Source organism: Asparagus officinalis, chromosome 6 (genome assembly GCF_001876935.1).
Source record: "Asparagus officinalis chromosome 6, Aspof.V1, whole genome shotgun sequence".
Lineage (NCBI taxonomy): Eukaryota > Viridiplantae > Streptophyta > Magnoliopsida > Asparagales > Asparagaceae > Asparagus > Asparagus officinalis.
In genome coordinates, this window is record NC_033799.1 from 12,276,096 (window position 1) to 12,292,888 (window position 16,793).

Sequence of the window (16,793 nt, forward strand, 5' to 3'; positions counted from 1 at the left end):
TGGCTTAAATTTGTGTTATCGATTGTGTGTATATCAAAGATATATCAACCTTCTGATAAATTGATCTACGAATTGATATCATGACATTAATGTCATGGATCAGATTAACTAGATATTTGATGACCATGATAGCTATTCTTCAATCAAACACTGGGCAATCTATATTGTGGTGCACATAATGACTTATCACATGAGCGCCTCATCCATAAATGCTAGTCTTCATTTGAAAAGTTCTTCAGGATGTGTCTGACAACTACTCTAAACTTGGATTTTAAACTAAATGAATTTTGTTTTGGACCAAAAAACCAATTTTAAAGGTTAAATTTGGCCTTAGAAAAATTGCACCGGACATGGTCCAGTTTTATCCAAATAATTTTTTTTGCTCAAATCAGGACTAGGACTAAACCTGGCCCCAAGTTTGAGGAGTTCCTCAAAATAGAAGTATCCCTAAAAGTATTGCTCTAGTAAGAAAAGTACAAATTCTACCCAAAACAAATGTGCATATCTTTTAGGAAGGACAATTTGGAGTTTTTTTTGGTTTAAGGGGCTGTTTGGTTCGTTTCCTTGATATAGAGAAATGCAATTCCATGTAAAGAAACACAAGTTTTGAGTTTTCCAAACTTTTTCAAGAAATAGATTGTTTTGGTTTGGTTCGCACATAAAAAATGGTGGGAAACCAATGTATTTATTTTTCTTGTGTTTGGTTCGCATAGAAAAAAAAGAAAAACTTTTTGTAAACAAAGCAGAGAAGGAAAAAATCTGACGTGGCAGAGTTTTCATCAATTTCACTTGGTTGGGGAAGGAAATCGGAGAGGAAAAAAAATCTTAGTTGGCGGCGATTTCAGCAGAGTTTTCCCTCTTCCATTCGAGCGAACCAAAGCGGCACAAAGAAATGGACGGAAACGAAAAAGCTGACGTGGAGAGCTAAAAATCTGACGTGGATGGGTTTTCTGAGTTTTCCACCCCTTACAATAGCGAACCAAACAGCCCCTAAATTACCAAATTGATATACTTAGCCGTACCTCTTTACCAATAAGATATATTTATTTGCGCTAGCGATAAAAAAACATAAAAGATGATACAGTGTAAGCCAACTAGGATATATCCACTTAGTCCGAGGTGAGATTTGAGTGGCAAATTAACGTTAGTTTGGATACAAAGGGGGAGGGGGGTGGGGGGTGCGTGTGAGAGGAGGGAAGTGATTGACTTAAACCAAAGGGAGGGGAGGGAGTGGAAAGGAAAATGGTGGAATGTAATTATTTATATTTGGATAGACAACTAGGGGATGGGAGCGTACACTATAATATGTGTTTGTTTAGAGTAGGGGATGAGACGGGAATGAGAGCTACTTGACTAGTATGCCCTTTTAATAAAATATAAAAGAACGCATTTTGGTTTTTTTAATATAGGACAATATTAGAATTAAAAAAAAAACTCCACTTGAAACCCCTCCTCTACCCTCCCAATCCGTCCACTTTTGCAGGGTTGAGAAAGTGGATAAATTTTCTAATTTTTATCCCTCCCCTCCCCTCCCCTCCCCTTCCTAACTAAAAAGTGCAAACAAATACAATGTTAGGAGGGCTAGCATTTTAAACCTTCCCCCTCTCTCCTCCCTCCTAAGAAACTCTATCCAAACTTAGTGCAAGTGTTTTTTCAATATATACCGTCAACTCTCCCATATACACAAAACTTTTCAATATATACCGTCAACTCTCCCATATACACAAAACTATCCTTAAATTTTGATTTTTTTTTTTGAAAAAATAAAAATAAAATCTCCCACTTCAGTCTCTCTCACACCTCTCCCACTCCTTCCCCCACCCCCTCCGGGCCTCCCCTCCTATTTCCTCTCTCTCTATCCAACATCACTCCCCTCCTCTTCCTCTGCTCTCCTTTTTGCCTTCCACATCCACTCCTTCTATCTCTCACATGTCTCTCTTCCCCTCTCCTTATCTCCCTAGTGATGGATGTGAAAGAGGGGAGCAGAGGAAGGAGAAGGGGAGCGGTAGTGGAATAGGGAGAGAGGGGATAAGGTTGGAGAGGAGGAGAGGGGGTGAATGAAACAACAACAGCAGCAGAAAAACCTCTATCCCAAGTGGTTGGAGTCCGAGGGGTGAGTGATAGTTTAAGAATAAAGATGATGTTTTTTTCCTATACAAAAAATCATGTTTTAGGACTAATTTTACAAATATAAGATATTTGAGGGGCATAAATGTAAAAAATAAATTTGCAGCACAAAATCTTGGATAGGTCTTATAGGCTAAGCGAGATCAATTTTTATATTTTACTAATATGTAATATGTGCTTTGCACGTAATGCATATTAAATAGCGACATCAGACTAAACATTCGAAGAGCAATTTATTACGATTTATATTAGTTTTTCTTTCCAAGATTTTGCATACTTGTATAACTAATAAATTAATATTTTTTGTAAATAGGAGGTGAACTCAGTCGTAGATCTATTCATTTCCTCTAAAGAAAAGCAATATAATTTTCTCTCTCAATTATCACTTGTAAAATCTTGTTAACTACGAGGTATCCTGGTTACTATAATCGAGGGACTGACTCCACTATCAAAATTCTCACCTCCTCCAATTTTCTTCTTTTGATTCTTTTAGTGTTTTCTTTTATGCATTTGAGCATCCATATACAATATACTTTTATGCAACTCTTGAGATTCAAGTGGAACATTTATGGAAGTAGATGAGTTGTGAAATAATTAGTGCATAATTAATCAAGAGAATTTGATTAGTCTGTGAGAGAAGATAAATAAATGCTTAATTATGGATTCATTTCTCACTAAAATTCATATTAAATACATTATTAGTAGGTTCAGAAGGACAGTTGTCATAAATTACTTTGTTAGTAGGATCTAATTATTATATTGCAATAGTTTTTTATAGAAAAAATATTAAGACGCATCCAAACTAAACTAAAAACCCAGAAGCACAACAAGAGAATGTAGAAAAATGTTGCTCATTATCAGACTACTGAATATTGTGTAAAAACGATGATGGGTCTTCAAGCTATACCACAAATTCATCAATTTTCTTAGCTCTTCGAACTAACACATGAGTCGTTACATTTGTCGTTTGACGAGCTATCTCAAAATCTCATTCATTGAGTCATGTGCGAGATTGCTGAATATCATCCATAAAGTGTCTGAAAACCGAGTGCTGCTCCGCTCCATTTTGGATATCTCTAATTACCACTTCCACATCTTCTTTGAAAATTATCTTTTCCATATCCAATGTCGAGAGTAAATGTAATAGCTGTTGTGGGTTCATCCCAATTGAGGCCCACAAAAACTAGATCAAATTTGTTGTATCCTACTAAGAAAAGGATTTGAGGGGCCTATTCCTAATTCGAATAGAAAAGGAGGGCCTAGGGATAAATTTCCTTTATTAAAGGAATTGGGGCACATGAAGATCATCAATCTGAGTTTTTTTTTTTTTTTTTTTGCTACAGTAATCAGAGAACGGTAACTCGAGAGAGAAAAAGATGAGAGAGAGAAAAAAGAAAGAGAGAAAAAAGAAAGAGAGAAAAGTTCAGATTTCAGATAGCTCGGTTGTCAAAGTGTAGTGATTCAAAAGCCGTTGTCTTCAGAACGACAACGTCGTCTAGGGTACGATGTTGATTTCTTCGCAGGAGTTGGAGATTTGTGGTGAGACATATTTTAGGGTTTTGGTGCCTAAAGTAACACTGTATTTTTCTCTTTGTGATTTAATCCTCAAATTCAAGTGTAACTTTGAGGGATTGTACTCCTGATTGATAGTGGAATATTGCTCTCTGGATTGCTCCGTGGATGTAGGTATGATTTGTCGAACCACGTTAAATCTTAGTGTTTGCTTGCTTGTGGTATTTTTATTGGTGTCGTTATTCGTTTAGTGTTTAATTCCGCAGATTAATCTTCATAAAATCCCTAACAAGTTGTATCAGAGCCCTAGTTCGAGGCGTGCTTTGGGATGAAAAAGATGAAGAGTTTTAGCACAATGATGAAATGAGATGGTTCCAATTGGCAAGTATGAAAGTCCAAAATGGAAGATATTCTGTATTGTAAAGATTTACATGACCCTATTGAGGGAGATGAAGCTAAGCCAGAAAAGATGACTGATAAAGAATGTGAGAAATAACACAAGAAGGCGATTGATTATATTCGGATATGGATCGACACTAGTGTGTTTCATCATGTAGGTGAGACTAACGCGAAGTCTCTTTGGAAGACGCTTGAGAATCTCTACGAGCAGAAGACCACAGGAAATAAGGTGTCTATTATGAGGCGGTTGGTGAACTTAAAATTCAAAGAATAAAGCAACATAGCAGGACACTTGAATGAGTTCAAGAGTTTGATTAATCAGTTAGCTACCATAAAGATGATAACCGATGATGAGCTATAGGCTTTATTGCTAATGAGTTGTTTGCTAGACAGTTGGGAGACACTGGTTGTGACAGTCAGCAACACAGCTCCAGAAGGTGTATTATCGATGATTTATGGTTACAGTAGTTTATTCAATGAGGAGACTCAGAGGAAGTCTACCAGCACAGATAACTCACAGGCACTTATCACGCAGAGCAGGTACAAGGACCAATCCAGAGGTCGTGGCACATCCAAGGGAAGATCAAAATCTAAAGGGAGAGGTTGCTTTTATTGTGGGAAGTTAGGTCATATCAAGAAGAATTGTTGGGCATTGAAGAAGGAGCAAGCTGGGAACGAAGATGAAAAGAAAGATGAGAAGAAGAAAGCTGACAGTGACACTACAGCTACTTTGTTTGAGACTGATGTTATTTTCATTTACAGGGAAGAAGACTGTATGCATGTTATAAGTCAGAATTCTGAGTGTATAGTGGATACATGAGCTACATGTCATGCTACCTCCAATCGAGGCCTTTTCACGTCGTATAAAGCAGGTGACTTTGACAATGTGAAGATGAGCAATATCAGCTACTCGAAGATTGTGGGACTTAGTGATATCACTTGCAGACAGATACCAGATACACATTAATCTTAAAGAATGTGTGACATGTTCTTAATTTGCGGATCAACTTGATTTCAGATCTTACTTTAGACCGAATGGGATACGAAATTCAATTTGGTGGAGGAAAATATAAAATCACCAAATGCTCTCTTGTAGTGGCTAGAGAAAGTATATGTTACAATTTATATAAGACTCAAGCAAAGGTTTCATATGATTCTTTGAGCGTGGCTTAAGACGGTGACACTCTCAGTTTGTGGCATAGGAGGCTTGGGCACATGAGCGAAAAGGGGTTGTAAATATTGGCAAAGAAGTCTCTCATTCCCTTTGTCAAAGGTTCATCACTCACTCCTTGTGATTATTGTTTGTTTGACAAACAACATAGAGTTTCTTTTCGTAAGCATTCTAAAAGAAAATATAATATTCTGGATTTAATTTATTCTGATGTTTGTGGTCCTATCGAGGTGAAGTCCTTGGGTGGCAATAAGTATTTTGTTACATTTATTGATGATGCATCGTGAAAGATGTGGGTCTTTTTATTGAGGACAAAAGATCAGTTGTTTTTAGTCTTCCAATAGTTTTATGCCATGGTGGAGAAACATACATGAAAGAAGTTGAAGTGTTTACACACCGATAATGGAGGAGAATACACTTCCATTGAGTTCAAAGAATATTGCTCCAAGCATGGTATTCGGCATCAGAGGACAGAGTCCAGCACACCGCAACATAATAGAGTTGCAGAGAGGTACAACAGGACCATTGTGGAGAAAATCAGATGTATGTTGAAGATGACAAAGTTACCTAAGAGCTTCTGGGCTGAAGCTGTTCACACTGCATGCTACATAATCAACATGTCTCCTTCAGTTTCTTTGGATTTTGATATTCCAAAGAGAGTTTGGTCTGAAAAAGATTTTTTCTATTCTCATCTGAAGGTGTTTGGTTGCAAGGTGTTTGCACACATTTGGAAATTTAACTTACTGGTAGCGAGATGCCACTAAATATATCAATTTGGTAATTTAGCCCTTTTCAATGTTAAGTATTCTAATGGATTTTGTTTTCTAATAAGAGGCTGTTTGGTTGATGTTTTTAGAAAATGTGAAAGTTTTGAATTTGAAGAAAAATGCCCTAAAACCCACATTATCATGTTATATTTCCAATTAAGTTCACTTAAAATTTCTTCAAAATTGGTTTTTTCATTGGGAGAAGTGTTCCTAAGGTGACGCCTTAGATAATCATATAAGGACGCAGCCTAAAATCACATGATTGAGCTATATTGTGGATGATCCGTTCCGTTGAACTTGATCTACATATTCTAAAACCCCAACACACAAAGTTTGGGATGAACCCGTCGTTGTTTGACCATTCATCTACTCGTATCAATTTTAACGGTTTCGAATGAATAGTATTTTTTACATGGCTCGACGGAGGGTCAAACGACGATGGGTTCATCCCAAACTTGGTGTGTTGGAGTTTTAGAATATGTAGATCAAGTTCAACGGAGCGGATCATCCACAATGTAGCTTAGTCATGTGATTTTAGGCCGCGTCCTTAGATAATTATCTAAGGCGACACCTTAGGAACACTTTTCGCTTTTTCATTTCTACACCTTTTTGTCAGCTTTAATCGCTAGTTGGTTGGATGGAAATGAAGTTACAAGAGTAATTAGTGCAATTATATTTGTAAATACATTCCCTCACAATTTTGTAATTAGGAAAGCTAAATAGACTTGCATTTGGTAGAAGAACTTGCAACAAATGCTATAACCAATTTGATGGAAGGAAAAGCTACAATGTTTTAAAAAAAAATTAAAAATAAAAACTATTCTACCTAATCAAAATAAATCCTTTTAACCAAACAATTCATGCCAAAGTTTCCTTATATGATAAGATTAGATAGATTTTGTACTGATTGTTTTTTAACCAAACACTGAATTTGCATTGAAAACACATTTTCTTTCATATAATTGTAGATATGCAAACAACGAATTTGAAGTTCATTTCCTTTATGGGCTCACATTTCAAAAGTGGGAAATAACTTTTCTTTGTTTTTCGCTCCAACCACACGGCCTCAGATAACGGTGAAAATAGAAAAGAAGAAATAAAAACAAAGTCAAGGTAGAAGACAATTAGCTAAATGACACTTAAATATCATAAAATTTCCTATTTTAACATTTTTATATCATGAGTTGGTTTTTATGACAAATAAATACCGTAAGTTATTTAAAATCAGTAAGTTTGTACGAACGATCATGCTAACATGAAAGATTTCACCTAAATATTTTTCTATGATATTTACATCCTAATTTTAAAGATTTTTAACTATTAATATTTGTTAAATTTGCTATGAAATCTACCGAAATTCCTTTTTAAACTTAATTTAATTTTACTTTAAAATAAAGACGAGATGTGTCTAATGATAAATTTAAATTTAATAAATATTAATGATTAAAAAGTTATAAATTATTATGTTAAGAGTCATATGATGAAAATTTTAATGTTTGCATGATCTAGAGCATCAATGGTATTTATTTGCTAAAAAAACAATTCATAGTTACATATAAGTGGCAAAACTGGACAACTATATGGTATTCGTAGCATTTAGCCAAGATAATTTCACCATATCATCTGAATGGCAAGTGGGACCCAGAGGAGTAATGAGAGATTTTTTTTTTCTTTTCCTTTTGAGGGTTCACATTCCACAATTATCCAAAGTTTTCTTTTTTGCCTATTTTAGAAATCTATGTCCTCTCCATAACGATCCCCATAAAGAATCCCTCGTATCTGACGCACGCTAATAAATAAACTAATTATCGTAATAGACTTGTGCTCATAATATCTGGCTTTTATTCACTTACCCCCCTCGGCAAAACCCTTATTATCCTCTTCAATCCAAATCTCCACTGAGCTCCGCCCATGGCGACGCGAGCCCCAAAGCCTCAGACCCAGGTGATCACCGACCAGAACCCACAAAGCCCAGGTGATATTTTCACTCCCTTTTTAGTTTTACTGGGTTTTATCACTGTGTTAGTAGTTTAACTATCCAATTATGTCCCAATTTTTCCATTTTTATATATAAATTTTTTGGAGTTTTGATCTGAAATCTAGGGAGCCAGATGAGATTTCTATGCGTAATTTTTATTTAGTTTGAAAAGTTGGATAACGGTCCGTTTAATTTGTTAATCAATAATTGCAGTTTTAATCTTTTTTAATTTCTGCGAATTTTATTGGGTGTTTGTAGCTTAATGCCAAAATTTGACCATATTTGGAAAAAAATTCTGAAGTTCTGATCTAAAATCTAGTGATCCAGATGAGATTTTTGTGGCAATATTTTTTCTACCTGGGTAGAATTTGGATTTAGGGTTCTTTAATTTGGAAATTCGGAGGAAATTGGAAGACTTAATACAAGAAGTGGTGGTTTGAAGCATTTAACTCCCTGTGGATGCCAGGGTTTAATTATAATGGATGCGGAATTTGGCAAGGATTGGAACAGTTGATATTGGTTGAGATTGTTCTAAATTATCGTTATTTTAAGACGTAAATTATCGTTATTTTAAGATGTAGACTTTAAGTGTGAACTGTTGTTTGGAAATCTATAGTTGTAGTTTTCTTAACCCTAGTTTCAGTGACTTATGGTCCGTTTCGGTATGAAATGAAGTTATCCACTGAAATTCGACAAGAAGAAAAAAATATCCAGTTGATTGGATCTCTGTAAATGCAGCTAACCAAACTACAGCTAACCGAACTACAATTGAACTTCAGTTTGGTAAAGCATCCTTAAGTTTAAACTGCTCCCAAATGTGCAATAATTTCAGTAATTTTTTTCCCTGTGACGTTTCTAGTGAAACTCAAAATTTTCACTTTTAATGCACTAATGCTGCTGACGTTTTATTAGTTCAAGGAACTGAGTTGTCGAAACCAGTTGATGGGAATGGACAAGCTGCTGAAGCTGTCAATGATATTTCAGAAAGGCCATTTCTTGCACCTTCGGAACCGATGAGAGAGGATCAAGTGCAAAACGCTGTTAAGTTTCTGTCGCATCCAAAAGTGAGGGGCTCTCCAGTTATTTACAGGCGTTCATTTCTCGAGAAGAAGGGCCTCACCAAGGAGGAAATAGATGAAGCCTTTCATCGTGTTCCTGTAAGATTATTGTAGTGTTTTTCTTTGCACTTTATTAGCAATTATTAGCTCTCCCATCAATCTAATTCTTCAGGAAAATTGATTGAACTTAAGATTTTGTACTTTTTTTTAAGGATCCACCATCAAATGCAACGTCTGCTGGGGCTGCTGTCACAAATCAAGGTAATTGTTTATTGAAATGCTTGGAGGGGCAAAAACTTTATGTGTAATCCAGTTTTGTGAATTTATTTCTTGAGTGATCCTTGAGTGCTTAAAAGGAACCAATATAAATAGATAAGAGAAGCTGGAGATACTGGTTTTCTATTGTCTGATTTCATCTCATCCTTTCATAAGGAAGATAAAATTTAAAAAACCTAAGCATTGTCCTTTTTTCTTTTAAACGTACATTGTAACTTTATTATTATTTTATATCCACTATTCATTGTTCTCCAAAAGCAAAGATTTACATGGAAAGTATATTGAGTGCCAATATGATTTTTGCTAATCAAAAAGTAGAACATAATAGGATTTTGAAGGTGATCACTCATGAATTTGCATTTTTACAAATTTAATGACAATTTGCATTTCACCTAGAATTTCCTTTTCTGGAGTTCTCTCCCAATTCTTTCTTCTGACGGTCTGAGTTTCTAGATAGTGTGCTCCTGATCTCTCTTTTAAACACATCGAAATAGTATTTCAGGTACTTTATGCAAGTGCGCAAGTCACTTAAATTAGGATGTGTTAATGCTTTAATTAGATATATAATACAACTACAGGGTCACCTTTAAAATGGGTTTTAGAAAACTAGATACTAACAATATGACTAGGTAAACATCTATATTCATATCCATCTATAAATCTGCTCAGTAATTCCATGTCCTGATTCTAATTTTTCTTTCCAAGACCAGTGCAGTGACATTTCTTTGGTATATATCTATTTATTTATTATTGACATATGTTACATTTTTCACCTCATTCAACAGTTGCCCGACCAAATTCATCTACCAGTTTGCAAGCGCAAGCTCCCACTCAAGCTCCACAACCTGCAAGTCTTCCAGTTAACAGTGCTTCCATCATCTCAAGTGTGCAACAGTCAAGGTTTCAGTGGTCACATGCTTTAATTGCTGTGGGTGTGCTTGCTGCTTCTGGTGCTGGAAGTGCTGTCTTCTTCAAGGTATAAATTACTTTCGGTTTACACTTGTGCCATTATTGTCTTTCATGGACAATGTTCATCCATGTTATGTGCAAATATGTATAATTTGCTCTTTGGCTTATCCTGAAATGAGTGTGGTTATAAGAGGTTACATGTTGCTTCCATCGAGGATAATATATGAGAGAATCAATTGAGATTGGTTTGGTCATGCACAAGCAGCACAACAGAGACCACTAAATGCATCAGTTAAGAGAAGTGATAAGGATATGGTTAACGGGGCAAAGAAACTAGAGATAGATCTAAATTAAAAAAAAAACGTCGTAGGAAACAATTGAGAAGGATGTGCTAATAACTAATTCATTGGAACCAATTAAGAAGGATAGGGTAATAGCTAACATAATGGAGGAGATAACCCAAAATAAAATTGAAACGGAAGAATATGTGGCCGGCCTAAAAATTTTAGAATGAACATTGTTGTTTTTATATGTATATTTTGTTCTTTCAATTTATATTTGTATCAGTATTTTTATTAATTACATTTTCATGTATTATGCATACTGATATAGCTGCTTTATGCAGAAAGTTGTAGTTCCAAGGTTGAAAACTTGGATAAAGAAAGTTGTAGCAGAAGAAAAAGAATCTGAGAAGGAAGAAGAACAGCATTCAGTTCTTGCTGATCAAACGGCAGAAGCTGCAAAAGCAGCTGCCACGGCTGCTGCTGTTGTTGCTAAAGCAAGTGAAGCATTCAGTTCTTGCTGATCAAACGGCAGAAGCTGCAAAAGCAGCTGCCACGGCTGCTGCTGTTGTTGCTAAAGCAAGTGAAGAATTACTGAAGTCCAAAAATGAAGGTTCTCACAGCTAACTTGATCTTGTCAGCTCTTACTTGAGATGGGATTTTCTAATATGATTAATTTTCCCCCTATTATTTCGTGTCAGAGAGGAAGTACTTTGAGGCTTTTATGAGTGCGATGGATGTCCAAGTGAAGGAGATGAAATCTATGGGTGAAGCTATCCGAAAGTTGGAAAGCTCAAGGGAAAATAGCCATTCTAAGGAGAAGATGATGGAAGAGTACATTCAATCCAATATAGGGAATGGTGAGTTGTTATATGACTGAATTCACATGATACTATGTCTTTGGACCTTTGTATGTTAGATTACAGTTGTCATTCCAGTACCTCGGTCATATAATGGGAACACTTTTACAAAAATCTCATAAATATACAAGGACATATAACAAAGATATGCTTTGAAGAGTCTTTTAAGTCTTAGAATTAAGTATGATATTTGTGTTTCTGGACTAGCTGCGGGGACTACTAACAATTCATGGAGAACTCCTCAGGTCAATCTGGCAGATGCAAATCTCTCATCCATACAGAAGGTATGTCATATATAATTTCCTTCATATTTTATGTTGAAGTACTCTTTAAGAAAAAGATTTTTTAAAGTTATCTTCTCATATTCTCATTTATTCTGCATTTCTTTTCAGCAAGTGAAAGTGAATGGCACAAATCCTGACTATGCTGCAGGTAGTTTCTTTTTACCACTTATTTTGAATCTGTATTGTATAGTTAAACCTCTTATATTGATTTACTTTGTCAAATTTACTAAATAGTACGACCTTCATCAGCACCATCAACTGTAGAACCTGCACCCCACCCAAAGTCGTATATGGAGGTATGAAACTTCATAAAGCTTATCAAATTATATTTATGGCAAGATACTACCATTTAAGCTTAGATATTTCTTGGACTACAATTTCCATACTGCCCTTCAGTGCTGTTGTCTTTGTTTCTCCCCTACGTTATAGTCACATTCTCATAGCATGTCGGCCTGCTTAAGGTCCATCTTTGTATTCCCTATGACCTGAATTAGCATATTCTTTTCTTCAGATTGTAATCACCTTGCTTGAATTGTCACTCTGATTGTTGGTTGTGTCCCATATTTCTTTAATTTTGAAATGAACCAATACATAAGAAAAGTCATTTCACAACAAACATCTAAACTTTCTTAGACGATGGTTTTGATGGTTTTGAAATGAACCAATACATAAGAGATGAGTAGAGATGGTTTTGATGTTCGTTACCTTTAAACTCACTTTTGGCAGAATATCATGTTGGTTTACAAACTTTCTTCATGCTTCATGAATATATTTGGTTGTACTAAGATGTACATGGTATCAGGAAAGATGAATTTGACATCTTAGACGAACCTCGACTTGGCAACTTGAAGGTGGCCTAGTAATGGGGCGAGCCTTGTGCTGGAGGCGAGGTTCGTCATTTTGACGCACCTCAGTTTTGCCAGCCTCGACAGTGGGGCGAACCTGGCTCGGGAGACGAACTTGTCGTCTTGGACGAGCCTCGTGTTGAAGACGAGGTTCGTCATCTGGGTGAACTTGGACGCACAGGCAGCGATGGTGAGTTTCGCGTTGTGGGCGAGGTTTGTCATTTTGACGCACCTCAGTTGGGCGAGCCTCGACCAGCTTGTGAGTTCTATCAGTGTCATCTCTGGGCCGATAGTGGAAGCCATCCAGAGAGACTAAGGCGCAGGCTTTACGACGAGCCTGATTTTGGCGTTGACGTCGTCTCACCCTCTTTGATAACAAATTGACAGCGGACTCTACAGCAATTGAAGTTTGCTTGGGCTGCTTGGCGACACATCGTTTAGCCTGACGGCTAGTTCTCAGAGCCTCGACAGTCAGAGGCGAGGATTTCTCCTCAAGGCAAACTCGGGTTGAGTTGTCAGAAGCCGAATTAGCTTGAGTCTCATGAGAGACTTTGTGGCACTTACGTGCTTTGGTGGGACTCGGAGTACGGGAGGAGAGGAACTCTTCATACTTGGATTGATCGAACTCAATGATGAGAGTTTCGACGTCAGTCCCCACGGCAATCTTGTCCTACTACGTCACGATCATTTCTTCAGAGAAAATGACTTCTCCCACTGTGGTCGTCATCTTCTGTACGGTCTCAAAAAAAGACAAGACGACTGGTTCTTCAACTGCTTGGTTGTAAGAAGAGATTCTATCGCCTTGTAAGAATCTTTTTACAGTCGTTCTTTTTCAAGTACAGAAAAAGAGAAGATTGATTCAGTTTCTCCTTTGTTTAACGTGGATTTGATGTGGCGATGAGATGTCTCACTCGATGCTCGTGCCGAGCTTACTTCTCGTTGACGATCGGAGCAAGATTATGGGTTTATCTATGATTAGCTACACGAATCATTTTCTTCCATTTAGCTTTCTCAAAGGTTATCTGCCCTACTAAGTTAACAACTACAATTGTGTCCATACATGTCACTTTTAGGGAGTGTTTGGCAACTCTTCCACTAACCAAGCTAGTGGAGCAAACTTGGATAAGCCTTTGCGGCGCGTTGTGTGTTTTTGGGTGGGTGGGTGGGTGGGTTGGGGGCGGGGCTAAAATAAGGCCAAACACCTTCTAAACCATATTTTGTTAGTTCATTTTTTGGCCCTTATCCAGGTTAAGATTGATCCACCCTGCTACCTAGTTCAAAACTAACCTGGTTGAGGCCTTAGCCAGGTTAGTGAAGAGTTGCCAAGGCTTGAGTCTTTACATATTCATTATTTACTATTTCGTTGCCCCTCTTAACTGATATGCTTATTGGCAGCTTTGCACATGTCCATATCATCTCTGTCAGTTACTCTCTTAGTTTATCCTTAATTGGAGCTAGCTCAACGTTCTTATTTTTGCTACAGTTGCCTTTTCTCTTTTTTGGAAAATCATATATCTTGGCTGTCCGACATTATTGCCCATAAAGGATTATTGTATAGTCATATGTTATTATCCCCCCCCCCCCCCCAAAAAAAAAAAAAGAAGACCAAAAGAAAAGGAGAAGAGAGAAAAAAGTGGGAGAAAAGATTGTTGAAAACAAACTTAAAAAGGCATGAGGTACACTATCTGAATAGCATGGATTGGTTATTCATGCAAATACAGATACAGAGAACAAGATGAAAAACTTTTTGAACCATGTTAAACATGAGATATTCTGGACATTTTGCATCTTTATATTAACATGTATTCTTATTGAACATGTCCATGAGTCATCTCTTGTTCTTGCCAAGTACGGAAAGCTTTCTCATCTTTTTTAGCATATAGTGGGTGTGAGCTATCTTAGGAAAATTAGTATGTTCAATATTTTTTTAATTTTACTTTTCAGATTATGGCCATGGTGCAAAGGGGGGAAAGGCCTCCAAACATCAGGGTAAACTTAACTCACTTTTTTTTGCATGTGACTAATATTACTTTCTTGTTATGGTTTAAGTTTTAACACATTCATATTCTTTTTACCCAGGATATCAATGACATGCCCCCTAATCCCAATCAGGAGCCGAGTAAATCTGTGCTAGCACCTCGACCTAAGGTTAGAACATGGATTTGTCATGACTAGGGTTGTAAATGAACTGAATCGAAACTAATACTGTGATATTCCAATTCAAATTCAGTCAATTTTGATGCGTTCGAATTTGATTCGAATATCAAAGTGATAATCGAATTTGATTCGCATGTATAGCTAACAATTCATTAACTATTCATGACTATTGATGTGATGGCCATGGGTTCGAGGCCTATTACTTATAGACTTTCTCCTTTTTAATTTTGTTATGGGTATTTTTGGATATATACTCCAGTTTGTGTGTATTGTTGATTCGCCCTCCAATTTTTATGGGAATTAAACAGTATTGTTGATAGGATGAATATCATTTGTAATACATTTAATTTATGGAAATAAAATAATATAAACAAATATTTAATAATCAAATGAATCGAATGTGTATGTATAGAAAATTAGCCGACCCCAAACATTTGGGATAGAGACATTGTTGTTGCTGTTGTTGTATGCATACAAAAGATGAGTCAAAATGAACAAATAGCTAGTTAGTTATTCGTCTTAGTATTCGATTATGATCCTGCTCATGAATATAATGTGTATTTTGTATGCATACATATTATATTCATGAGCAGGAATATAGGTCTTAAAGGTTTTTGTATAAAAGGGTGCCTCATTATTCGTGTGTTTCCATGCGCATGTGTGGTACCCAACCGACGTACTCAACTCTTTTACACAGACAAGTTTGCGTCTACCACTTGAAATATATAGACCACAAACTGTGTGCTAATGGATGCTACAATCACTTAAGACTCACACGTTTATGCTGGCAAGTTATGTACATTATTATGATGAGTAGTGGGTCACTGATAGCGCACACATAATATAGAGTATGAATCTTATCAGAACAATTCTTGCATCTAAGTTGGAAGAATTAAATCCCAACAGCTAATAATAATAATAATAATAAGTAGATGGTTGGATTTAAGCCCTCTAACTTGCAAGGTTTGAATATTGGATATCGGAGAAATATCGGACGACCAAAATTTATATTGGATTGAATATTCGGGAGATATAGGGGATATACGGTAAATATCGGAGTGCTATGTCCGATAATATGCATATATAATAGTATGTCCTAAAATGTAATCTAAACATACTTAAGGAAATCTGAGCATACATAAATGTAGGTATATATGCTTAGGATCATTAATCAAACTTTTTAAACAAACCAAAGTTCAGATCAGCATTGGAACATGTCAGCCGATTCTTTGAGGTCAAAATGTCACTTGATATATTAGTAAAATCATGATATGTCATCTAAAAATTACCAAAAGTGGGGTATTGTTTTGCAACAAGCCATATAAAAGGACATATCGGTCAACATATCAGCTGATATGTCGGCCATATCGGGGATATATTACCCAAAAATTGCTAAAAAATAGTAAAGGATATTTAAGTCATGTTGTTTTGCAGTAAACTTTATAGAGGATATACCGGGCCATGTTGGGGACATTTAAAACAATGCTAAATGGATTGGGCATCGGAAAGTGTTCTGATGGTATATGCTTTCACAAAATAGTCAAAAAATATATTCAAATTGCTTACAATCAATTTAGGGTTAATTGCACCTAAATCCCCTGTAGTATTGTTGTTTTGCACTTACGACCACTGTAGCTATATTTTTTGCAGATGGACCCCTTGGGTTAGATTTTTTTCAACTCTTTTACCCTCGACTCACTAATTCAACCACAAGGCAACATCTGCCAAATTTTCTCAAACGGTAAAAGAGGCCAAATAATAATAATAATAAATACCTGGGGGTCTAACTGCAACAATGAAACTACAAGGGTGGTAAGTGCAAGACAATGATATGACAGGGGGTCTGTGTGAAATTAACATAACTGCTAATACCACTTGAACGACCACTCCTCTCAAATAAAGTATATGCTGCTTCTATTTATAACTTGGTGCATCTATTGTTATTGAGCAGCCATGGGAAGTTCCTCAGCAAAACTCCAGTGAAGTTCTAAGCTCCAGCAACGAAGATAATGGCCTCCCGTCCTATATCAACGGGAAAGCTAATGATTCTTCAGAGCCATGGTGGAAAAGAAAAGCAGTAAAGATAACAGAACTGGAAACTGAATCGAAGGAAGTGAGTTCCATCCAAAGGAGCTGGGTCCCGCCTCAACCACCAGGTGTTGCGATCCC

The 16,793-nt window shown here is 36.4% G+C and overlaps 1 protein-coding gene across 1 annotated transcript in view; it reads left to right on the forward strand.

The window, feature by feature from the left end:
* Nucleotides 7,720–16,793, forward strand: part of LOC109845763 (peroxisomal membrane protein PEX14) — a 9,234-nt gene continuing 160 nt past the window's right edge. Inside the window, exons 1-13 of the mRNA XM_020415033.1 lie at nucleotides 7,720–7,951; nucleotides 8,867–9,111; nucleotides 9,225–9,273; nucleotides 10,074–10,264; nucleotides 10,823–10,910; nucleotides 10,993–11,091; nucleotides 11,180–11,338; nucleotides 11,546–11,622; nucleotides 11,731–11,770; nucleotides 11,857–11,918; nucleotides 14,412–14,456; nucleotides 14,547–14,615; nucleotides 16,576–16,790. Of these exons, the coding sequence (XP_020270622.1) occupies nucleotides 7,888–7,951; nucleotides 8,867–9,111; nucleotides 9,225–9,273; nucleotides 10,074–10,264; nucleotides 10,823–10,910; nucleotides 10,993–11,091; nucleotides 11,180–11,338; nucleotides 11,546–11,622; nucleotides 11,731–11,770; nucleotides 11,857–11,918; nucleotides 14,412–14,456; nucleotides 14,547–14,615; nucleotides 16,576–16,790 (1,403 nt within the window). The 5' untranslated portion in view covers nucleotides 7,720–7,887. The remainder of the gene's footprint in view (nucleotides 7,952–8,866; nucleotides 9,112–9,224; nucleotides 9,274–10,073; nucleotides 10,265–10,822; nucleotides 10,911–10,992; nucleotides 11,092–11,179; nucleotides 11,339–11,545; nucleotides 11,623–11,730; nucleotides 11,771–11,856; nucleotides 11,919–14,411; nucleotides 14,457–14,546; nucleotides 14,616–16,575; nucleotides 16,791–16,793) is intronic.